This window comes from Nelumbo nucifera, chromosome 3, assembly GCF_055504915.1.
Source record: "Nelumbo nucifera cultivar China Antique chromosome 3, China Antique-T2T, whole genome shotgun sequence".
Classification (NCBI taxonomy): Eukaryota; Viridiplantae; Streptophyta; class Magnoliopsida; order Proteales; family Nelumbonaceae; genus Nelumbo; species Nelumbo nucifera.
In genome coordinates this window covers 66,620,151-66,646,045 of record NC_142651.1, presented here as the reverse complement: position 1 = coordinate 66,646,045, position 25,895 = coordinate 66,620,151, and the positions used below count along the sequence as shown (strand labels likewise).

At 36.4% G+C, this 25,895-nt stretch overlaps 1 protein-coding gene across 2 annotated transcripts in view; it reads right to left on the bottom strand.

Moving 5' to 3' along the window:
- The window catches only part of LOC104588919 (GTP binding protein), a 49,350-nt gene that overhangs the window by 17,362 nt on the left and 6,093 nt on the right, over positions 1–25,895 (bottom strand). For both annotated transcript variants that reach the window (XM_010247043.3, XM_019196224.2), the window contains 6 exons: positions 21,134–21,257; positions 17,761–17,852; positions 12,982–13,080; positions 11,761–11,874; positions 6,815–6,879; positions 69–185 (listed from right to left, as the gene is read on the bottom strand). In XM_010247043.3, coding sequence (XP_010245345.1) covers positions 69–185; positions 6,815–6,879; positions 11,761–11,874; positions 12,982–13,080; positions 17,761–17,852; positions 21,134–21,257 — 611 coding nt within the window. The remainder of the gene's footprint in view (positions 1–68; positions 186–6,814; positions 6,880–11,760; positions 11,875–12,981; positions 13,081–17,760; positions 17,853–21,133; positions 21,258–25,895) is intronic.

Genomic DNA, 25,895 nt, shown 5'->3' with positions numbered 1-25,895 from the left:
ATTGTCTTTCAACCAGTCATTATGTCCTGATTGGTAAGAGAGTAGATAATGTGGATATTTAAACTGACCTCTGGACTTTGTTCTCTGCACAATACTTTGCAGCTTCATCCTCTGGCATATCTGTAAGATTCTTCTCTAAAACAGCACTGAAAGGGATAATTGTCTCACCCCCATGCTCTTGCACCCTAAGAGATAAAAAAAAAAAAAGAAAAAAAAGATATCTTTAACAGAAGAGAATTCAAGATAATACTGTAATAGCAAAATAAGAAAAACAGGAACAGGTTAAAACACTGCATTTATATTGCAGAATTAAGGCAAGGCACCAAAGGGGAAAATACAGTACAAAGCATATGAATAGTAAGTGGTTGGAAGAAGGTTGTTCTCCCCTATTTGACTATTCATATTAATTCTTGTAGGTATTGACTTGTTCTTTATGTTGAGTTTCAGTGTCATACAATCAAGGATACCATGTTAACAAGCACGAAGGAAATAAAAAAAAAAATGATGAAACAAGATCTACAACCGAGAAAGAAAGAAAACCTATTTAAGTGCATCTATACAAAACTTTCTATGGAAACAAGCATTAATTCAGTATCACTTCTTAATTGGATCCTCCCTTCTGGCTAATGAACCAGCAGTCAAAACTCCTTAGGAATATATCTCAAGAACAGGAGGATGAACACATGTTGCTTACTGATAAAGCAATCTGATGTAGGGTGTTAATGAAAGAATGGCTTCTGATAAAGAACCCTGTGGTTGTTGTGGACTATAATTATATTGCAGAATTAAGGCAAGGCACCAAAGGGGAAAGTACAATACATAGCATATGAATAGCAAGTGGTTGGAAGAAGGTTGTTCTCCCCTATTTGACTATTCATATTAATTCTTGTAGGTGTTGACTTTTCTTTATGTTGTGTTTCAGTGTCATACAATCAAGGATACCATGTTAACAAGCATGAAGGAAATAAAAAAAAAATGATGAAACAAGATCTACAACCGAGAAAGAAAGAAAACCTGTTCAAGTGCATCTATACAAAACTTCTTAATTGGATCCTCCCCTCTAGCTAATGAACAAGCAGTCAAACTCCTTGGTAATATATCTCAAAAACAGAAGGATGAACACATATTGCTTACTGCTATAACCATTGGATTCAATTACATGATGAAGCAATCTGATTTAGGGTGTTAATGAATGAATGGCTTCTGATAAAGAACACTATGGTTGTTGTGGATTATAATAGCTTCTTGAAGGAATAAGAAAGAAGAGAGAAAAAGAAAAGCATAGGATTCATTCCTAGGGTTCCTAGAATTACTATAGGGGATGGGAATGATTCACCGTAGGTAGCATAAGCTGTAGGAAATCAAATAAACTTCATTGATCCTTCTTATGTAAAATGTCCATAAATATTTATAGACTGTAGATGACTCAACCCAAAGAAGACTATTAAAAGCTCAGAAATTACTTATGTAATGACTCTGAAACCTTAAACATAAACCAAGTATAACTAGATATGGACTGGACCCAACAGACACATGTTAAAATGACCAAAATACCCCTGCTGTCCAGAAATGCAGAAATACATAAAATTCAGAAAATTCCAATGTTGACTCTTTGTCTCCTGCATCACAATCCTTACAATCTAATGTGCGACATAACTTCATTAAAAAAAGGAAAAAGGAAGAATGACAAGCAAAGCCTAACCATTCAACAAAATAACGCAAAGGCATAGAATTCTGACACCAGACAGCAGTTTTTTTTAATGAGTCTGACTCCAGACAGCAGTTAAGGTAATAACATTTCCTCATCGACACGCATATACAATCTAAAACTCTATAGTCCTATTCGATATTGTATGACTTTATTTAATAATAACAAAGAATGTTATGCTGCACAAGTAGAAATTATAAAAGCTTGATGCCCCTGCTACCAACCCCTTGTGCCCTTTTAACTGTAAAACTTTGTTTTCCTATTTAATAAAATTTCTTTTCATTTACTATCAAAGAATAGTCCCAAATTTAGGGAAAAAGTTCAAAAGACCAAAGAAGTTGCCTTGGAAGGGTCACCAACCAAACATAAAGGCAAAAACCCTCAGCCCAAGAAGAAGATTAATACCCCAAGCAAACCAAGAAGTAGGGCTGTCAGTTGATAGGATTTGAATTGACTCAAGAAAAAAAAATTTGATAAATAACAGAAACTTTTATTAATAAAGAGATTAAAAAGGAGGATACAACAGGGAGGGGTAAAACCTCTTAACCCTCCCAAAAGTTTACTTCAGATTACAAAGTTGCCCAGAAAAGAATAGCTCTTCCCACCCCTCGCTTAGCCAAAGAATCTGCCAAGGAATTGCCACACCTTTTAGTCCACTGAAACTGAACTTCCATGTTTTGAATCAAATGTTTAATTCTCTTTTTCTCATTTAGGTATTTCCACAAACTGAAGTCTTCCTTCTGCAACCACCTAATAACCAGGCTCGAATCACCTTCCACCACCAGTTTTCTGATATTCAGCTGTCATGCTCTTTTGATCCCTTCCAAGACTGCCAGTATTTCAGCCCTCAGAGAATCCCCCATCCAATAGGCCCCGAATACATTCCAATAATTTGACCTTCTTCATCCCTGAAAGCTCCACCTATATACCTGAAGGACCTGGGTTTCCTCCACTACTTCCATCAAAGTTCAACTTAGTGTTGTAGCCCAAGGGTGGAGGAACCCAAACTGGAGAAGGGGCAGTTCTCAAGGGGGCTGACCAAGCCACTTCCAACCAGTTCTTAATGATATCTCCTGCTGTGTAATCTTCAAAGAGCTTCAAGGTCTTAACCCAATGAGCCACCCTAATGGACACTACTTCAATGATAGCTTCTTTATTTCTTTCTTTCTCAAGGAATATTCTTTGATTTCTTTCCTCCCACACTGTCCAACATATTGCTGCTCTTACACATCTCCACAGAAATTTACCTCTCTTTTTTAACCCTCTCACTAACGAAATGTTAAACAAGCTTTGCACACTTGGAGGAGAGGACCACCTGCAACCGAAGAGAGAAAAAAACCAGCACCAGATTTCTGATACAAAAGGACAGGAAACCATTAAGTGATAGCGGCTCTCACCATTCTCCTTACATAGGATACACCAGTGCGGGGACAAACACCAATTTGGCCTTTTCCTTTGAAGTACGTCGCAAGAATTACACTTTTCCAAGAATGCTTCCCAGCAGAAAGCACCCACTCTGGGAGGAATTGGTCTACCCCAAATTTCAAAGACTGGGAAAGGGTGTCTGAAAGCCAGTTGAGACTGGGTTAATTCTTTGAAAAAGGAAGAGCAAGTAAATACACCCGAGGAGGAAGGAACCCAAATCCTATTATCCCTTCTAGAGGGATCAATAACCACCTCATCTAGGATCTTAAGCAAATCAGAAATGGTGTTCAACTCAGAGTCTCTAAGAGCCCTTCTAAAACCCAAGTTCCAAATAGGAGCAGGCAAAGTAGGGGATAGAAAGGTGGAAACAGGCTCATTTTTAAAACTCGATAGGGAGAACAAAGCTGGAAATTGCTCTTTCAGAGGTGAGTTCCCTACCCAAGTGTGTTCCCAAAATTTCACAAAACTACCAGAACAAACGTCATACCTGATGAGTGGAAGGAATGAAGGTAAAATAGCATGGATGGACTTCCAAGGGGAAGCTCTTGTAGCCCTAGATGAGACTCCCGCATCCCAGCCGTCCACTGCTTGCCCATGGATACTTAGAATTACTTGAGCCCACATATTATCCCTCTCATTTGTCAATCTCCATAGCCATTTCCCCAATAAAGCTTCATTCTTTTTCTGTAGATTACCCAACCCGAGCCCTCCATCACTTTTGGCTTTGGTAACAATATCCCACCTAACTCTATGATCCCTTTTTTCCTCCCCTGATTCCCATAGGAAGTCCCTCATTAATTTTTCCAAAACTTCGCACACTCCCACAGGGATTTTAAACACAGACAAGAAGTAAACTGGGAGATTAGACAATGTGGACTTAATCAGAGTTATCCTACCACCCAAAGATAGGTAGTTTTTCTCCCAAGACACTAACCTTTTTGTGAATCTATCAATCACCAGATTCCAAAAGCTCCTTTTGGTTGGATTATCCCCTAGTGGAAGCCACAAATACTTTAATGGCCATTGTGCTATCTCCCACCCCAAAAGTTGAGCCCTTTCTTCCACTTCTCTCAAACTCAAGAAAATTTCTATTCATAGATCTCAGATATGCTAATACTCTAGATGGTTTCTAAGCTTGGGAGGAGTATCCAGAACACAGTATTCAGTAAACATGATTTATTTTTTCTTCAAAAGTAAAAACTGATCCTTGAGTCACATATTGAATCCCACATTCATTTGGTTTTACAGATCGACTGATCCTTAAGTTGAATAGCTTGCCAAAGAAGGATGCAAGAAAAAACATCTCTTTTCATTCCCAATTTTGACAGGTTGAGTTTTTCTGTACTTTGTTCTTTCCCATTTTACTTTATGCCTGTAATTGTTTCACTAATACATTTTCACATTACTGGCTAAAACAGAAAATAAGAATAAACCAAATGTTGAAACTTGCAACCCAAAACAAAACCAGGAAGAAAAAGCCAAGGTACAATAAGTCAATAACCACATATATGGTCTCTACATGTGTATGATATGTGGCTTTACAGAAAGATGCATTATTCAAGATAACATTGATAAAAGAATGCATTATTCAAGATGGTTCTTATTTGGGAAATTGGGTTGGGTTGGGAATTTGTTGAATTTACAATGGGCCCAAACCATAAGCCAAGCCCAATGTAATTGAAATTCTTCATGTCAGATCCGACTTGCAGCCTTAGTTCTTAGTCAATTTCTACCAAAACCCTTAAAATATAATAAAACCTGGCACATTTGGAACCATCTAAGAATGTGCCCAATAGAATAGGACATAGTTTTTTATTGTTATAGGACATTAGAAGGTTTGATTTATTACTTTCTCTTTCTTAGGCCATATGCACTCAAAAATGAAAAAGTTCTTCTCCTTCCATAGTTTCCAGCTAGTAGTAAAGGGAGGTATTCATCATAGTTTCCAGCTAGTAGTAGTAAAGGGAAGTATAGAAAATCAACATATTCATGAGAAGAAAAGGAAGAAAGAAAAGAAATTTCAAAAAATATAGGGGCTGAACCCCTATTGTCTTATGTGTTGGTTAGACAAAAGTTTAAGTTTTTCCTTACTTATTGGTTCAGGTTTTGAAGTCTTGGAGGGTTCAATGCAGAATTTAGCAATGCATGTGTTGATTAAACCCTAACAAATAAGAAAATAATAAAAAAGAAATTAGTATATAAACACACAAAATGAATATTTAGTTTAATAATTATAAAATCAAAAAATTAAGAATATAAAAGTATTTTACAACACAATTTATGAAACTGCTTGGCAATTAGGCGAGGCGAGCCTCCAAGGGTGCCTTGTCGCCTAAAAAATAGTAAATTGATTCTGCCCCCCCCCCCAACATAGGATGCATCCACGTTCCAAAACTCAGCATCTTCCTTAATGACATTAGCTGAACACTCAACCTTCAGAATTTTACCTAAGTATGCACATAACAAAAACAATGCCATCTCTGTTGGAACCAAAATAATGCCATACAAAAGTGTGGAAGAAATTAGTTCTCCTTTCTGGCATCAAAGAAAAATTTCATCATAAAACCCCCTTTAGGACTTTGCAACCATTTTTTTTTGATGAATGAATAATTTATTAAATCAGAATATAAGGCAATACAGGAAACCCATGAAGAAGCACGAGCTGTTACCTCTTCTAACAAAGTATTAGATCACTTAAGAACCGGATAAATGATGGAGGCATGACGTGAGGCATTCCACTACCTAGAGGCGTGAGGTGTAGTTCAGAATGTAAGAGGCATAAGCCTCCCAAACACAAGGAGGTGCAAGCCTCCTTAAGAGGAGGGGGATAAGGAAGAAGGAGGATCTCATTTTTCTTTATTTTTAATAAAAACCTTTTATATTAAAAAGAAGGAGATGCATAGCACTAGTTGAAAGGGGGGTCTTTGCTCCCCAGCCAAGGGGTCCAGGGGCTGGCCCACTTTCTTTCCCCTTATCTTTTCTTCCCTTCCCTTTCCTTTCCTTTTTCTCTTTTTTCTTCTCTTTCTTTCTTTTTCTTTTCCTTCCCTTTCTTTCCCTTTCCTTTCCTCTAGCACGCCTCATGAAAAAAAGCGTATGTGTATGTCTCTTACACCTGAGGTGTACACTTCAGAGGAGTCAACGCCTCAGGGCGTTTTGGGGGAGCCTCGCCTGGATGTGTGCATCCAGGCATACGCCTCCCACGACTTTTAAAACACTGATCCTAGCATCTCCTTCCAAAATGCATTAGAGATCAGATAAATATAGGGTTCCAAGTCCCCAAGCTTCTAAAATCATTTAAACTTGCCAAATAAAGCTTCTTTATTTGCAGCAATGTGAAAAAAGTCTAGGGAAACCACAATATAAACTTATAAAGATGAATACTATAGCACCCCAAACAAATAATGCCCATTTTCCATCAAGTTTAATGGTAAATAATCCCTTAAAAACTTAACAAAGAAAATTCCCCCATAAATAGAAAGAAAAACAAATTTTATTTTACTCCATTTGCCAAACTTTTATTTTCCAGAATGTTTTTCTCTGTTCTTATATCTTTGCATCATTAACATGAACAAAGTGCATGCCACACATTGTGTTGTGCATGTGTAAGGGTGCACTTTTGTTGGGTTTAACAGAGAGAGAGAGAGAAGGGAAAATTTTTCATAAAAAGAGAAGTGAAAATACCATGCATGGATCTTTGGCAGAAACTTATTCTTCTTTCTTTGGTAATCCTTCTCATTCATATTAACCTGTTTATAAAATAAATGCATAAATCAATTCTTTTATGGGTCAATGTATAGTGTATGCAATGTATAAAATCAACTAAAGACTTGAAAAGAAAACAAGGAAAAATATCTGCAATGTGGACATAGGAGGAAACAATGAAAATAGAATCATAAGCAAGACAAAGACTTTGGCTAGGCTTTATGGCTTCATTATTGTCGTATAACCACAGGGAGGTTATAGTTTTACAGTGTCCCAAGGAACTCCCAGAACATTTCAGATTTCACTGTGACATGTGGCATTCATCTTTCTAAAACTAATTCAGAAGGCATTGCTAATATGTAACAAAGTGACCAATATTACATGATTTCAATTTTTGTTATCTTGATATTTGGACTGTAACATGGTTTAAAGAATCAAGATATCCAATTCTAAGTATCAACAAGAAATATTATAACAATACATTTCATGATCTCAATGTTTAGTTTCTTGCTTCAATCAATGTATTGTTTTTATGGAGTTTCCAAAAAACAAATGCTTTATCATTTTTGGATGATGATTCCTTTATTTGTGAAACAATTGTACTTGTGCATATTTTTACATCGTACAAACAGTATTCTAATATTTAAAATTATAAACTCCTAAAAAGACAAAAATAATATAATAACTTAAGATGCATTTTCATATCTTAAAAAAACACAACATCAAATAAAACTAAATAAAACAATATTTAGAACAAAAAAATAATATCTCTCTTCCAGTCTCCCAAAATGCTGAATATTCCACTCTTTTATTTTAGTTTTCAACTCTTTTAGCTTGTGGCAAAACTCCATACCCTCCTATTTAACCCTTAGATCACTCTTCCCACCACTCCTTAATTTTCTCTTTAAACCCTAGGTGGCATAACCACATGTTTTCAAATCTAAACGAAGTTGGACCCCTACCCCTTAAATCATCCTTTGACAAGGAAAATGGCCAATGATCAGAAGTTATCCTCGGCAGGTCCCTCAAGACCAAATCTTCCCAATGTTCCTCCCAGTCCACCATAAATAGAAATCTATCAAGTTTTGAACATAACAATGTAATCTGGAGGTTGGACCATGTAAAATTATTGCTCAAAAGAAGCAACTCCTTGAGTTCAAATGTATTGATAAACCGATTAAAGTTCCTCAGGGTATGGCCTCTCCTTATTAGTCTCTGCAGTAAACCTGATTACATTGAATTCCCCACCTATACACCATGACCCTTCCCATAGTCCTCTGATATCCTCCATCTCTTTTTTTTTTCTGATATCCTCCATCTCTTCCCACATCTTCTTTCTCTCCCTATATCCATTTGGGCCTTGGATGTTTGTCATTACCCATTCAAAACTATTAATCGCTTGCCGAAATTTCAAAGAAATTGTAAACTTCCCTACCAACTCTTCCATCCCTTGTACTATATCATTCTTCCAAAGAGTTGCTATTCCCCCTGAAGACCCCCAAGACAGAGCCATTGTCCAACTAATGTCCCTAAACTTCAAAACAATCCTAGCCCACTGTTAAAAGGCTGTTAATTCTCTAAGTATAGTACAATAGGGGTACTATTGTAATTTTCTCCTTTTATTTTTTATATCCTGTTGCCCTAGTATATATACCAAAAAAGCTGGCGCTGCCAGCTGTACTTTTTGGCTCTCAGATCTCTCTTCTCTCTTCTTCTCTCTCTTCTCTCTTCTTCTCTCCTGCATAGCATGGTATCAGAGCGGGACTATCAGATCTGAAAGCAGAGCTCGAGTGAACAGTTTCTTTCGCACCAGATTTCCAGATCTGCTGCCCTCATCTACTGTTCGGCTTATTGAAGAACAAGGTTTCTCACGCACTGAAGTAACTTCTCTCCTCTTTTTTCTGGTCGTGTGCCACCTGTACTAGGTCTGCTGGTTGGATGTGAGGTGATCAGCACCTCTTTCTTTCCTTTTTTGTGGGGTCGACTGACCCCTGTATAAACTGTAGGTCATGAAGACCTTTTGTGTGTTGCAGTAGCAGTTTTTATGGTGCACTGAAGGTCAGAGAGTGACCTATACTTGCTGTAACAACATTTCTGTTGCTGCATAGGTCAAGAGATGACCTGTTAGTGCTGTGACAGCACCTGTGTTTGATAAAGTAGGTCAAGGGATGACCTGTTAGTGCTGTAGCAGCACCTGTGTTTTACAGAAAAGGGTTGTGCTTCCGAAGAAAAAAAGGGGCTTCCTTTCTCCCTTGGTGTTAGACCTTTTTTTTTAAGGTTTTGTGCCCACTTTAAGAGTTTTTGAATCTGTAATCATGAGTGGTGAAGATTCTGCTACATCCAGTGTTTCCTCAATGCAGAATGGAATGAGTGGGGGTGTGGACCTATCCTTTCCCATGGCTGTTATTCCTCTCAATGGATTAAATTATTTAGAGTGGTCAAGAGGGATCAAGCTGTACATCACTGCAAGGGGAAAGATAGGTTATATAAATAGGAGAACCAAAGAACCCAATTCTGGGAGTGCTGAATATGACAGATGGAACCAGGAAAACAGCATGGTCATGTCTTGGCTTTTAGTGTCTATGCAACCTCAAATAAGAAGGAATTTTATGTGGGATGAAACAATCACCAAGAGCCTAGTTCAGCAGGTTCCATGTAGCAATACAGCAAAGAGGATACAAGCAGTGTCAATCTGATCAAGCATTGTTTGTGAAAAGAGGGGAAGGGAAAATTGCAACACTGATAGTATATGTTGATGATATAGTTATCACTGGTGATTGGAAGGATGAAATTCAGAAATTGAAGAATTTTCTTGCTACCCAGTTTGAAGTGAAGGAATCTAAGTCCTTTAAGGTACTTCCTTGGGATTGAAGTGGCCCGCTCACAAAAGAGTATCTTCATTTCCCAAAGAAAGTATGTCCTAGATCTATTCCAGGATACAGGAAAATTGAGAGTGAAGCCAGTTGATTCTCCTATTGATCCTAACCACAAACTAGGTGATTGTCAAGGTGAACCCATCGAGGATGTGAAACAGTTCCAAAGACTTGTAGAAAGATTGTTATATCTTTCTATGGCTCGACCAGACATAGCTTATGTAGTGGGTGTTCTTAGCCAGTTCATGCATGCCCCTAAGATTACCCATCTTGAAGCAGTAGAAAGAGTTCTCAGATATCTTAAGAAAGTTCCCAGGTGCAGGCTTGTTGTTTCAAAAGCATGGATTTGAAAGTTGAAGTGTATACTGATGTAAATTGGGCAGGATCCCTGAATGACAGAAAGTCAACTAGTGGCTATTGTACCTTTATAGGAGGTAACCTAGTTACCTGGAGAAGCAAAAGGAAAAATGTGGTAGCTAGATCTAGTGCTGAAGTTGAGTATCGAGCAATGTCTCATGGAGTGGCTGAAAATATGTGGCTAAAAAAAATTGTTGAGTGAGTTGGGTTTTCCAGTTGACGGACCTATGACCCTATTCTATGATAACAAAGCAGCCATAAACATTGCTGCTAATCCAATGCTGCATGATAGAACTAAACACATCGAAGTCGACAAACACTTTATCAGGGAAAAGGTCATCACAGGAGAAATGTGTACTTATGTTAGCACTGAAGATCAACTTGCATACATCTTTACAAAAGGATTACACCACTCACGGCATCATGATTTATGTGACAAGTTGGGCATCTATGTCCCAACTTGAGGGGGAGTATTAAAAGGCTGTTAATTCTCTAAGTATAGTAGTGCAGGGGAACTATTGTAATTTTCTCCTTTTATTTTTTATATCCTATCGCCCTAGAATATATACCAAAAAAGCTGGCACCGCCAACCGTACTTTTTGGCTCTCAAATCTCTCTTCTCTCTTCCTCTCTTCCTCTCTTCTTCTCTCCTGCATAACACCCACCTATTATCAAACACTAACAATTTCAATTCTGGACTTGGGACTATATCTGGATCAACTTTCCTCAACAACTCCTTTATTAAGGCTTTCTTTCTCGCACTCCCTAAACCTCGAACAATCCAACTTACAATCTTCAGTTCTAATTGGTATCTTCTTTTCCCCCTGATTTCCACTCTCCTATTGGCTTCCTCTTCTCCCACTCTTCCTCTCACTAGAGCCTCTACCCCCCTCCACATCCAACTTTAATCTCTCAACTTCACTCAACCTTTTTTCTCTTCACCTTTCCTTCTTCCTTCTTATTAAGATAGGCTTTCAGTTCATTTGGATCCTTTATTTTGCACCCAAGCTTCCCAACAAATTCAGCCACAGAATCTTAGCTTCCCATTGCTTTTCTCCTTATCTTATAAAGATAAACCCTTCTACATTTTGTCTCATTTAGCAGCCCTAATTTGTCTTGTGGTTTTGGCTTCAGAAGATGACTCACAAATCATGAGACCTAGAAGGCCTACTCTCCTCTCTTGAAGGGGTGTCCATTGAACCACACCAAAATACCACCCGTTCTCGGTCATGCTTCCTCCCCCTCTCTAGGATTCCTTCTCAAACGCTGATTCTCCCTCCCTCTCTCACACACAAAATCAAGCCCAAATTCCTCCCCCCTCTCAATTAAATAATTTTAATGGATAAAATCCTTGAAGTTACATGAATAGCCTTTTCTTTAGATTTTAATAAAAAAATTAAGATTCACAATGGTCTGAGCTGTCACCCATAAACAATTTGCATGCTTGGATTGACAGTTTGTTGATAAATATTTGTGACCTAACAGTTTTAGGGATGGAAAGAAACAATTTTCCCACCAGGTTATGGGCTTAATCGCATACATTAACCAACAGTTTTAGGGCTGGAAAACCCCAATTTTCCCTCCAGGTGATGGACTGAACAATCTGACCGTCTAGGTTAACAATGGATTGAAAACACACTTTTTTGGAGCAAGTACCAAATATCAATCAACAATTGAGATTGAAAACATAATTACCAAATACACAACAGGCTTTGCTGTAAGCAACTGAAGAGTATTCATTATCTCAATATCTGCAGCTTTCCAGTCCCCTAGACGGATATCCTTTCCTTCCTCAAGCCATGCTTTAACCTATACGAGGATGCAGGATGTGATTCATGAGTACAAAGTTAAGAAACCACCAAAACTTTCTTAGCACACCATGAGCATAAATACAGGTCATGAACTTAAAGAGTCTCAAAAATATCAGTCTTGGAAATTATCAGCATGCTTTACAATTGCAGCATAAAATCAACAATAATGTTTCTGCAGTTGTAAATCTAATCTAGCTACTATATTTGAGTTGATAATGGAAGTAATGGTAAAATATATAACAAATGACACTGCATAGCATTTTCTTGTATTTTTTCTGAGATACTTGCCAAAGATTCTGCACTTATGTATGCCTTAATAAAGTTAAATATTGTTATTTAGCTATAGAAAATGTGTGCATAAAAGATACAAGCTGGTCAGTATAATGCAAAAAGAAAAAGAAACCACATGTCAAAACATGCACCAGGCAAAAGATTCCACTATTGATTCCTGAAGGGAAAAATAAAGATCCACTAAATTCCTTAAAAATAGTTTACTGAGAGCAAAAAGTAATTAAATTTCTCTTCTGCAAACTTTCTTTTGACATAACTGTTGTCCTCAAGAGTTCCCAGGTTCTTCTCCTTCCACAGACACCAAACATATGCATATAGGAGAAGAATGGACAAGATACATCTTCGTACTGAAATCATTGGATGGCCATACTGTTATGAATTCATGGATACTGAAGCAGTCACAAAAAGCACAATAAAACACCTCAAAAATGAGCAAACTCAACAGTTGAAGGGGAAATGAATAAAAGTTGTAACACTAATTCATCACATTCCAGAAATATACCTAGCTTATAAAAACTGTTCCACTTCCAAGAGTAAAATCTTTGATACCTCCAACCATATGGACCTTATGTATAATACTGGATATAAACATGCTTGTTATCTAGTATCTTAGACATTACCAACCTTCAAAAATAAAGAAATATCCTGCATTAAATGTGCTTTACCCCCCAGTAAGAACCTTGATACAAAAGATTGAACCAGTGTATGAGCATATTAATGCCCTTAAGACATAGTAGATAGATTCATGAACACATTTGAAGAAATATCCAATCTATGTGCAGAAATATATTTAGCTGGAACCAATGGCACAAACCCTCTGGCAGCACTCATGTTCTATCTTCAACTGTTTGTCATTGCTCCTTTTCATGCTTTTCTCAAGATCTTCTATCTTCCTCTCCATAAATTCGATATCCTACAGTTTAAGTCACACAAATCAGAAAACCAATTCAAAAAGATAGGAAAGATAAGAGAAGGGAAAGATGAGATAAAGAACAATATCAAATTTGACCAATAAAACAATTTTGCATGATTAAAATTACTAAAAGAAAAGACTTAACATTTCTAAAAAATTATTAGCATCAGAAATAATTTATTAATGACAACATTTTCGATGGGCCTAGAACTCTTGGCACCAACACAGAGGATTACGTACTTATGTAGATAAACCTATCATTCATGCTGCTAATAACCATTTTCATGTTGGTAACAAAACAAAAAAAAAAAATTATTGAGTATAAACAGACAAAAAAATGAGCACAAAACAAATTTTGTCATACTATAACCTCTAAATTCTAAATACGCCCAAGAAGAAAAAGAAGGAAAACACTTTGCATTCTGGGTATACAAAGCCCTAGTACAATTCTTCTCTAATTACCACTACTCTAAACAGGGATTCAGCTTGATCATAGATCATTGGCTGATCTCCTGATCCTGTGCAACCCATCTAGCTTCTAGAGATCTGGCTTCCATAATAATGTCGACACACCCAAGGATTTTCACCCACCTGCTCATTCAACATCCATCTGAGAATCCCCCTCCAGCCTCCACCTTTACTCCAGAGAAGCCAAAAGCATAGGCAAAGCAAAGTTCCTGAAAATTACAAAACAGCTTGGCTCCAATAGTGACTCCACCCTTCAAAGTTCCTGCAAAATAGATAACAGCTTGGCTCAAACAGTCATGCACCCCACCCCAACAATCTTGTAAACACCTGTAAAATATCCCCCTCATGACTCCTGAAAACTTTTCCACTACCTGTTGGGCCCAGATTGTGCATGGAGAACGAATTGAAGTTTATATTGATGGATCTGGGGAAGGGGGAGTCCAAGTCTGGACAGAAATACCTTTCAATGATTGATGAAATAGTCCATAAAACTTTCTCTAATGATAATTAAGTAGACCATAGATGCTGCTCAACAGCCCATCCCCTCACAATATTGTCTATAATGTTATGGAACTTCTACATGGTGCAGACCCAGCTCACCACTCTAATGGTGATCAGATCAATGAGAACACTTAGCTCTTTACATTATTCAAAATAGACCCTAGCATTCCATTTCTCCCAAATTGACCACAGAACCACTGCCTTAAAACACCTTCATATAATCTTACCCATATACTTAGAGGAGAGAACCAAATGGTCAAATAGTTCAGAAATGCCCTGCAGAAGAGCCCATCCAATTCTAGATTAAAAAAAAACACTTGTTCCCAAATCCCTAAAGCATAAGAATAGATGATTAATAGATGGTAGATTAACATTATCTCTGGGGAAAAAAAGCAAATATGGAGCACAGGTACCAAATCAATTATCTCTGTTAAAGCATGTTACAAGTGTTGTCGTTCATGTGTATCACCTCCGAACTGAATGGCTTCAGTAGGGTTGGACCTAACAGTCTTAAATAGATGGCTTAGTGACCCTTTGACAAAGGGTCACTACTAGCTAGTAGTTGTTGAGAAACCATGGAAATCCATTTTCCGTATCACTACAAAAATAGCTACACCTCCACAATATTCTTCCCCTCTTCTTTGTCCAACTACTAGCTAATGTTTTGAAAATAGTAATCGTATCATAAATCGTAAAGAAAGTTGAATCGAATCGAATCGTGAATCGTATTGTAAATCAAAGATTATCTTGACTTTTTACAAACTTGTCAAAAAATTAAATATAGATATATTAAAAGGTTAAATATGTATAGGAAAGTGACTTTACCCTATTTTTAAACTATATCTACCATGTATGTACTTAGAACAATAGAACTTACCACTTAAACAATAGAAGCCTAAGATGATATCATCAAGTTTGACTTGAAAATCAAACAAATCTACATACAATGGCCCTTTAACTTACATATGATAGAAAATAAAACTCAATTTCTAGTCTTGAATAATGCAAATAAATCATTTTCTAGTAAGGGCTTTAAAAAGTCTCCCACGGCAAAACTTAATATAAACAAAAAAAAAAAATCAAAGTAGAGAACTATTTCTTAATTGAAAAAATTTGAATTGTAGTGAATCGTATAAATCGTAAGATTTATAAGTCAAATTGTAAGATTCAAACAAAAAATCATAAGATTTTTGCAGAAAAGGATTCAGACATAAGATTCGAATTGGAACCCTTGGGATTCATGATTCAAATCACGAACCGTATCATAAACCGTAAGATTTCGACAATATTGCTACCAGCACAAAAGTTAAAAAGGCTTTGTATGTTTGATGGGGGAATCCACCTGCAACCAAACAGAGAAAGAAACCAAACCCAAATAAAAGAAACAAAGGGGTAGGATATTAATAAGTGGTAACAAGACTAACCATTGGCTTTACAAGAATTTGATTGCAAGTGTTAATTCTTTCCAAGATTTTCCCAGCAAAGTGTCCCAACCCTTGGTGGGACCAGTTTCCTCTAAACCATTTAAACAAGAAAAGAAAGCCTAGGACTAGAAGGTTGTGTTAGGGCTTTGAAGAAGGATATATAAGTAAAGGATCCGAAGGGGGAGAGGGTCCAAATCTGAGAGTTCACCTTAGAGGGATCCAAGAAAACCTTTTGAATTATTTGAATCAAATCCGAAACATTGTCCACATCTGATTCTCTAAGTCCTTCTCTAAACCCCAAGTCCCAATGAGGCTCAGGCCCCAACCCAAAAGAAGATAAGAAAGTGGAAGCATACTCACTTTTGTAGCTAGAAAGGGAATACAAAGAAGGGAATTGATCTTTAAGCAGTAAATCCCCCACCCACACATGTTCACAAAATCTTACTAGATTCCTAGAGCACAAGTTATACCTAACATAGGGTGGGAAAAATGGAAGGATGGCATGAATGTTCTTCTAAGGTGTTGCAGTAGTTGCTAGAGCCGAAACTCCGACATCCCAGCCATCAGCTGCCAGCCCAAGGATGCTCAAAAATCACTTTTGTCCACAGTTTAATCTTATCCACCAGTAATCTCCACAACCATTTTCCTAGCAGAGCCATATTCCTCTTTTAAATGATCCCAATCCAATGACACAGATATATGACACTTGGATCCACTTTTTTAACTTAGTTATCTACCATAATATGAAGAATATGCATAGTTACCTATTGCTTGAGCAAATACTTAGGTGGCATTTGATTACTCTAAAGTTTAATGTCTGAAATGGAAAAAAAACTATTTTTGAGGTCTAAAGTCTAAAATGTGGCAGATATGCTTCTCTGCTTTTCAAAGCCTCTCAAAATATAGGGGTGTTTGTGTTGGGGTGTTCTTCCAGCATCTAATAACTACCTATTTTACTATTTTGTGTTTTGCCCTTGGAAATAGGTTGTTGGGGTGTTCTTCTGCCTCCTTCAACATCTGGTAATTACTAGTTTTACTATTTTTTCCCTAGAAATAGGTTGTCGAGGTGTTCTTCTTTTGCCTCCTCCCTCCTCTGTTTCTTCTTCATTGAACCAGGACTTGTATCACCCAAGCTAATGAACAGCTTCGTCCTCCAGCAGAAAAAGGATAGCCCCGAAACATCGGTGGCCACTCACTCTGTCTCCTCCTCCTCCTTGCCCCCCCCCTTTTTTCTGTAGCCATCAACACAGAACAAGCAGCAGTAACTTCAACCTCCCTCCCTCCCCCCCTCATTTTCCTTCCTCTCCTTATTCTTCTCTCTCCATTCCTATCACTCTTCCTCGGCCTCCTTTGTTAATTTACAAAAATACAGCAGAGCCATCATTCCTCTTCAAACTCCAAACATCACAAATCGCGAAGGACCATCACCATTGATGCCAGCAGTGCTCATTGGAGAAGATGCAACACAAGCGATAATGGTGGAAGACGGTGTTCTCTTCTATCGTTCAATAGGAAAGAACTCGAATTAGGGCTCAAATTGGGTTTAAAAGAAGGGACAACATGGTCATTTCAAAAAATTTTAGGGGCATTTAGGACTTTGCCCAGGCTGTGAAACACATCTAATCACGTTAAGCGATCAGGCCATATCTTACCATTTCAGACCTATTTTATTTGATCAATGCTACAACCCAAACACAAATGGGTTGCAGGTCTGAAAAGCAAATTTTTCAGGTATTAAGACGTCTGAAAAGTGTAATCATATGCCACCTTAATTGACACGTATGTCTTATGTAATAACATTTGTCTCCCCATTTTTTGTAGGCAAGATAGCTGGCCCAAATCACAAACTTTCAAAAAAAAATGAAAACAGGTAAGCATATGTACAACCATATCATCTTGATAACTTGGCAAGATGCTAGAAAATTCAGGATAAAGGGGATTTGAGTTTAAAATGTCATTTAAGAAAATACACATGTACACCATTCTGTTTGCGTCCCACCAAGATTGTCCTGCTTTCCAAAACCCAAACAATTAGAAAAACTTAAACCACCTTTTGTCAGCAGTAGAAAGAGAAACAGCCAGACTAAAGCATAAATTGTTGATAAGAATTCTTACTTAATCACCATAACCGAAAAGATAAACCAATGTTTTTTGCGAGCAAAAAATAAAGCACCCAAATATACCTAAGGAGATGGAGCTATGATCACCATATACATGAATATGGCATTCCACCATCTGAATTTAAGAATAGATCAAGTATACCTTAACAAAAAAAGATCAAGTATACCTTCAGCCGCAATTCTTCACTTATAACCTCCAAATCTCTTACAGGATCAACAGAATCATCAACATGAATAATATCGGGATCTTCGAATGCTCCTGTAAAACATAATTTCCAGCTTGGAGTGTTAAAATAGAGATTGGCAATGCAAACAGCCAATATTAAATCATAGTTTTCAAGGCATCAAGGCGAGGCTAGGCGACTGGGGGGCGCCTTGTCACCTAGGCGATGGATTTTTTTATGTTTAAAACATAGATCCTAGGGTAGTTCCCTAGGTACCATAACCATATTTCTTTAATAATAATTCATGATTTTCATAAGAAGAGTATAAATTTCATATTAAGTATAGAAAATCAACATATTCATGAAAAGAAAAGGAAGAAGGAAAATAAAATTCAAAAAATATAGGGGCTGAACCCTTATTTTTATTATAGGAAAAGAAGAAAATAAAAAATATTGGTAGTAGTAGTAGTAGTAGTAGAAGAAGAAGAAGAAGAAGAAGAAGAAGAATATATGGAAGAGGAAAATGTGCTGATTAGATAAAAGTTTAAGTTCTTCCTTACTTATTGGTTCAGGTTTTTAAGTCGAGGGTTCAATATATCATTTAGCAATGTTTGTGTTGATTAAACCCTAATAAATAAGAAAATAATCAAAAGAAATTAGTATACAAACACAAAATGATTATTTTAGTTTAATAATGTCTATTTTATAATTATAATCTCAAAAAAGAATGAATAAAAAAATATTTTATAGTAGGAAGTAGAAAACGGCTTGGCAATTAGGTGAGGCAAGCCTCAAAGGGCGCCTTGTCGCCTTGACAACTATGTATTAAATGGAAAAAGAGAATCACTAACTTTCACTAGGTTATTAATGTCTTCACAAGAAACCTTGAACCTTGAAACATTTAAAAATCGGTAAGTGTTCTTTGTATTATACATATCAATCTACTATAAATACAGTATGACACAGCTGGATATCAATACACCTACTGCACAAATCTCTTCGTATTCCACTAAAATCAAACAGAAACATATTGCTAATTTATTGTAAGTCCATAACTATAAAGATGCAAGTACAAGCCCTTGGTATTACCCCAAGAATAGCGTGAGGACAGCCCAAGCCCAATAATGGGTTGCATGTACAACATGAGCAAAAAAAAGGAAATGATGACAAAAGAAAGGCAAACAAACAAACAAATGAAAACAAAAGAAAAGGAAAGCAAATAAATAAAACAGTGAAAGGTAATACCTTCCCCCATTGTCTATGGGATTTGATGGGGGGAAAAGGATGTTTGTTTTTGGTTTTTCCTGGAAGGTGATATCTTATCATCTGTTTGTAATCTGTTCTTCTGTTCCCTTTTTTTATCAATTACAGGTAAGTTTCATTAAAAACAATAAGATTTGAGTAAAGAAAAAGGGGAGATAAGCTCTCTTAACTCTCCTACCAACAAGTCCAAAAAACAAAAATTGCAAGTGAGCCCAAAAAAAACTATTCACTCCTTGTTTAGCTAATCCATCAGCAAAGGAGTTGGCACTTCTTTTTACCCAATTCAATTTTACTTCAATATCCTTTGTCAGCCACTTAAAATTTCCTCTTTGCATTACTGTAGTTCCAGAAACCATTTATTTCATCATTCAACCAGCCCACCACGAACTTAAAATCTCCTTCAATGACCAGTTTTCCAATGTTCAACCCCTTAAAATCTCCTTCCAATGCCACCATTATCTCAGCCCGAAGAGAATAGCAACTACATTCCCTTCCTCGTTCCTTAGTACACCCCCAATCTCTTCTTCTCTTCTTTTTTTGATAAATCTTATCTTCTCTTCTTTCTTAATAAATTTCCTTTTTTACTTATTTTCAAAAAAAAAATCACACAGGGGTTGGCAATCTTGAAGTGTTTATGGAATTTTTGACAACACAAGTCTGAATATGCAGTTGGGGTCTGGGGAGGAGCAGGGAGAGGCTAATACTTTGTTTTACTAAATTGTGACAGAGGGAGCTGCTTTTCTTAGAAACAGATAGTTTTTAAAAGATATAGACTGAGATGCATTTTAAGTTAATACTGAGCAAGAAATGATAAGTTACAACTAATCATTAATATAGGAGCTATAAGCAACTTTTTCCACACAAGTAATACTTTATATGAACATGCAATTGGTATTTTTTTTTCCACACAAGTAATACTTTATTCATGCAATTGTTCTTTTGTAACAAAGGGACGGATCCACTTCTCTCTCCTTTTTAGTTGAGAGCACCATCATAACCCATGCTCCCAATTATATGGGATTGATGAAACAGGATTCATGTAGCCGACCCCATATAGTTGGGATAAGGCATGGATGATGATAAGCTCAACCAAAAATGGAGAGGCAAGGATCCATCCCTTTGTTACAAAAGAACAAAAGAAAACAAAGGCCAGTTTAGTCTTCTCTAAACCATCTCTCTAGTGCTAATCAAGGTTCAAAATTTTGATACATCCCAATACGGTGGAAGGCATGTATCAGGATTTTGAACATTACACTTATATATTTTCTTTAGTTTGTTGGTTTCAAAGTTTCACAGGAAAGGGAAATAATATAAAACAAACAGTTTTTAAAAATACCTTAAAATAAGCATATTAATGGTCCACTGATACAATATGTATCAGCCAATATGTAACAAAATTTTGAACCTTGGTTCTAATGATCATTTTTGAGTCTTCCCAACAGAGCCTTGGCCTTGGGAGAGAAGAGCCCTTTCATACAGTTTGTCCAATAAAATACAAAACAAGTAGATTGCATTCATGTTCCAGTACTACTAAAATACAAAATGAAGAATTTGTTCTCCCAAAGGAAAAACAGGAACTGCTAAGAGCCCTTTAATATGGCAATGGAGCTTACACTGAGCAAGAAATGATAAGTTATGAGTCTTATGACTATTCATTAGTTTAGGAACCATAAGCAACTTTTTTCCACACAAGAAATACTTTATATGAACATGCATTTGGTATCTTTACCTTCTTACCAAAAAAAAAAAAAAAAAAAAAAGCAAAACTTCATGCCAGGTATAAATAGACCTGTTCATGGGCCAAGCACAGGCTTGGCTTTTGCCAACCGACACAGTGTAAAGTCAGGCCCGAAGCCCGACCCATGAACAGGTCTAGGTATAATGAGGATAATATCTAAATGGACATAAAGTTCTGTGCATATGCTAAATAATACAACATGATAGGAAGGAGCACTAATTGAGTTACAAATTCTTTGTTTACCATCCCCATTAAGCTTTATAGTATAAGAAGAAATTTGCTGTCAGAAAATATACAAGATGAAGTAACAGATCAGAATAAATAATCTGCAAGGAATTCAAAGAAAACCAAAAAGATGAAAGAAAAGTAGCATACTTAGAACATGAAAGATTCCATCAACTGCACGAATGTGAGATAAGAAACTGTTCCCCAACCCTTGTCCTTGATGAGCACCTCGAACAAGACCGGCTATATCATGGATTTCCAAGAAAGCTGACACCTGTGCACTAGCACCATCTTTGATTATAAATATCTAATAGATGACATAAGTAGTAACCAAAAATATGAACATAATATCTAAATGCATAAAAATAAACTCAATTTCCTCTATAGCAACACTAGAAACATTTTAAATCAAAAACAAAATTGTGTTGAAAGATCAAGAGGGAAAACAAAGAAAAACAAAAAAAGAAAGAGTAATACTAATTCTAAACTCTTTTTACTCTATTCGACAGTGTGTATGCCCTCAGCTCCAACGATGTATTGTACATATCTTTGTTAAGAATAAAAGAGCATTCATTTCATGTGTCATCGGGTTGTTCTGCTAAACTCCCTTAATTCACATTAGTATTATGTATGAGACCACATAGTTATTAAAGTATGAACATAAATGTTCACAACTAGTGGATAGACTTGGGGAGTCTATCCTGACAAGGTTGTCATTCACACACTACCCAAGGTAGTGGAGCAATGGGACTCGGCTGCTCAGGTTGAAACCTAAGGTGTGAGAATCAATGTTTACAAGAAACATTGAACTGGACCAAACCCAGTGTGTTCCTAAACTTTGTGAGAGGTGGAACCATTGGGTGTTGATTTTAATTCCTAGACTTGATATTGATATCAGATTGAGTATCAAACATGTCTATCTTTGATACGCCAACCAATAAGATCCTTCTGGGGTCAAATGCAAGGATATGTTGGGGTATTCGATGATGGAAATGTCAACTGAAGATCAATGTGATAGGACCCGCTACTATGTTAAGATATAGAGAATAATTAGTACAGCTTCCTCTTTGGTTTCCTAAATCTGCCAACAGTAGGATTATCTAAATCCTCGATAAAGGATCCATTGGGGTTGGAAGTTGGACATCATGTCATAAAGACAAAGGGGGAAAAAGTACTTCCCCTAATGTGGTGTCAAATATTGTTAGTATTGTTAGTAGAGAGATTAATTGCAAGTGATAGATTGGGATGTATTGACTTGATTATCACATAATGAGTTGAACCAATAGACTTGGTGCTAGTATTTCAAAAGTGCAAGGCGCAATTTAGCTTGGGGTGCAAACCATTCCAAAGCAAGGTGCAAAAATACAAAAAATGGCAAAAAAAATTAAAAAATACCAAAAAATTAAAAAAAAAAAACAAAACAATCAAAAATGCAAAAAATATAAAATACTAATAATGATATAAATAAAAATATAAGCTTTAATTTCAAAATAAATATTTTAAAAAACCTATTGTCTAAAATTAAAATACATAAACATAACATGTAAAGCGCCTTCGAATGAAAATTTAAAAATAAAATTAAACATATAAAACATCTTCAAGCATGTAAAACCCACAGTTTCATTTTTTTCCTCAATTGCATAATTTCAAATAGCTAATGTGATGTAAAACATCTTGTATTCTTGATTGTACAAGTTGCCTTAGTACCAGGCCCCTCAAGGCAAGCCAAACAAATCCATGTTGGGGTCTTAAATTCTTAATCTTTTTTTGATAAATAATTTCTTTTATTAGAATAAGGATAAGAGCTAGTACAAACAACCCTTGCAAAGGTGCGAACTGCGACCCCTCCTATCAAACGAAAAATAGAATTCAAGCTACAATTGTGCCCAAAACAACAGTTCCCTAGCTGCCCCTTGCTTGGCTAGACAACCAGCCAAAGCATTTGCTGACCTCCCCACCCATTGTATTCTTATGCACATATTCCTTGTCAGAAACTTGAACTTCTTAACTTCATTTCTGAAGCACCACACTACTGATTTTCTGGGTCTTAAATTCTTAATCCTTACATAAAAAAAATGATTTTATAATCTTGATTGTCTTTTAAGAAGATATTTTATTAGGACGAATGAATGACCAACATTAGCAAATAGAGGGCTCAAGGAGTTTGGTCACGTCTGGGTTGAAGCACAAGGCGCACACCTTTTAAATCACTGCTTGGACCTTTAGGATGGTAAGGTCCCAAGTGTTTTAAGTGTTTAGACACTTAATGGACCTAGTTACTTAAGCCCATAACAGGTATGGTTGAATTGGCCTATTAGGCTAATTAAAAGATTAAAGTCCCACTAGCTTTTGTAAAGCATGTGACATGTTGGTTTTCTCATTAAGTTGTGGGTCCCACGCAATACAAACTACTATCTCAAAATTAGAAAATGTAATTTCCAGAATTTATAAGGTGCTAATGGTCAATTAAAAGTCTTGCATAAGAATCCTCAAGAGCAGAGCCAAGTATATTGGTGGGGGGTCCTTGGCCCCCCAAACTTTTTGTTGAACTAATATTTATATAGTTGCTAAGTAGAGGCAAGGGCAAAAATGCAATAAAGTGGGCCCTTGCCCCTAGGGGTTTAAACGGATCGAATTCGAATCGGATCAGGCAATATCCGAATTCGAATCCGATTAGAAAAACTGATATCCGAATTCGATTCGATATCCGACGGATATTGAAATTTAATATTTGAATTCGAATCCGATTAAATATTCAAATATTCGATTAGATTCAAATTCAAATAATTAATTATTTTAGACAATTAATAAATATATAAAATAAATGTTTTATTGATATGAAGTATATAAATTATTTATATAACTTAATTATTGTATAAATTATATAAAATATTTTATATACTATATATAAGAATTAAATAATCGATCAAATTCGGATATTTATCGAATCAAATCAGGTCATATCCGAATTTGAATCCAATTAACTATTCGATAAGAATAGGATATCCGAATTCGACCAATTAGATATTTGAATTATCCGAATCCGATTCGATTATGTCGACTATCGAGTTCAAAATCGGATTTTCAAATACCATTGACACCCCTACTCCCCCCCCCCCCCCAAAAAAAAAAAAATGAACTAAAATGTTAAGGATCACTCTCTAATGCTCCTCCAACTCCCAAAATTAAAAAAAATTGTTTGTTTTTTCTTTAAAAAACTACAATAGACCCAAACCTTATCACCCCATTTCCCTACACACCCTACCTCTTTTGCTCCTTATCTTATTTTGTTGTTTAACTTGGCCCCTCCAAGAGAAAATACATGGCTCCGCCACTGAGAATCCAATTTAAATTATCAACTAGATAGTCTAGTGTGACTACAATTTGACTAGAAAGTCTATCTAGAAAGGTTCTAGTTTTTGGGCTGGATTAGGAGAGCAAGATTCTCTCCAACTTAATCCTAATTATGTTAGGAATCATAGATAAACAAGGAGAACTCTTGCAGCCCTCCATAGTCTATAAATATAGTACAATATGCGGAGATCGAACTAGGTTAGTTCTCTCCTACATTGCTGAATTTGACCTAGCCTTATGAGATCAATCTTGCTAGGGTTTTGAACCGCATTTGACTAGATCTATTAAGCCAACACATCTACCATTATTCCAAACTTATTTTGGGAGGAAATCATCACCCAAATTCATGACAAAGGCCAAACCTTGCTGCTGAAAATTCTAGAGAATATTCAAAGACTACCAAATCACAGTTGATCAAAGCTTGGGTGTGAACACCACTTCGATCTCTGCATTTGTGGGCATCAATATTAGGTACTACACTCATTCCTGATCCAAAGATTTGATCTTTCTTGGTTCAACAATCCCAAACAATCCAATGAGAAAAACTGGTTTTCTCACCATGTATGATTTCAGCATTAAGGTTTCTACAAATTTTTCAATTTCAACCTCTCTAATTGCCAGAATGTTTGCACATAATGATCACTAGATGATCATCTTCCATACTTTTCATCAAGAACTAGATTAGTTTTGATTTTCCCTCCCCTTTGTAATAAATAGAGGTCTCTAAAAAGAAAGATATAACCAAGAAAGCCAAGAGGAAGAAGAATAAAATTTATAAATGAAGAACATAATTCTCTTAGTTCTTGTTTTCTTTTCTAGGCTAGGGGCAACATGACTTTGGTTCCTAGACTCCACTCCCATAAAGAACAAAAGGCAGGCTTTGGATCTTAGAGCCTCCATATAAAATTTCCTTTCTCATACTCCTAGAAATCGCTGCTTTTGCACATATAAAAGATCAATTTGCTCCCTTTAGGTCAATTTTCAAACAATGTTAGCACATCTCCGAGGCAAAAAAATATAGAGGCTAAGGCACACCCTATGTCGTTACAGGATGCATTAAATTTGAGTACAAACTCCTTTGAGAAATTGGGTAACGACAATGTAGTAGTGGCTGCTTTCTTAAGGTTACTAAAGCTTTCTCTACTTGCTCAAACCACTTAAATGAATTCTTCTTCAAAAGTTGTTTTAATGGTGTTGATGTCATGCCATAACCTGGTATAAACCTCCAATGGTATTTGACTAAGCCTAGGAACCCTCAAAGGCTCCTAATTGAATTAAGCTAGGCCCAACTAACCATGCTGGTTATTTTTTCTAGTTTGGCCATCACTCTTCCCACTAAAATGATATGGCCTAAATAATGAAACTATGGTTGGCCAACAGTCTATTTGGTTGGTGCGACTAAGAAGAGAAAATGGGAATGTTCTCTTTAGATTCCCATTTTCATTCGTTCGTTTTGTGAGACGGAACGAGAAACAGTGAGACACGGTTTCCCAAAACTTGGAACGCGGGGTCACACTAAAACAGTGCGACCCTAGTGAGAAAGGAAACCACACACGAA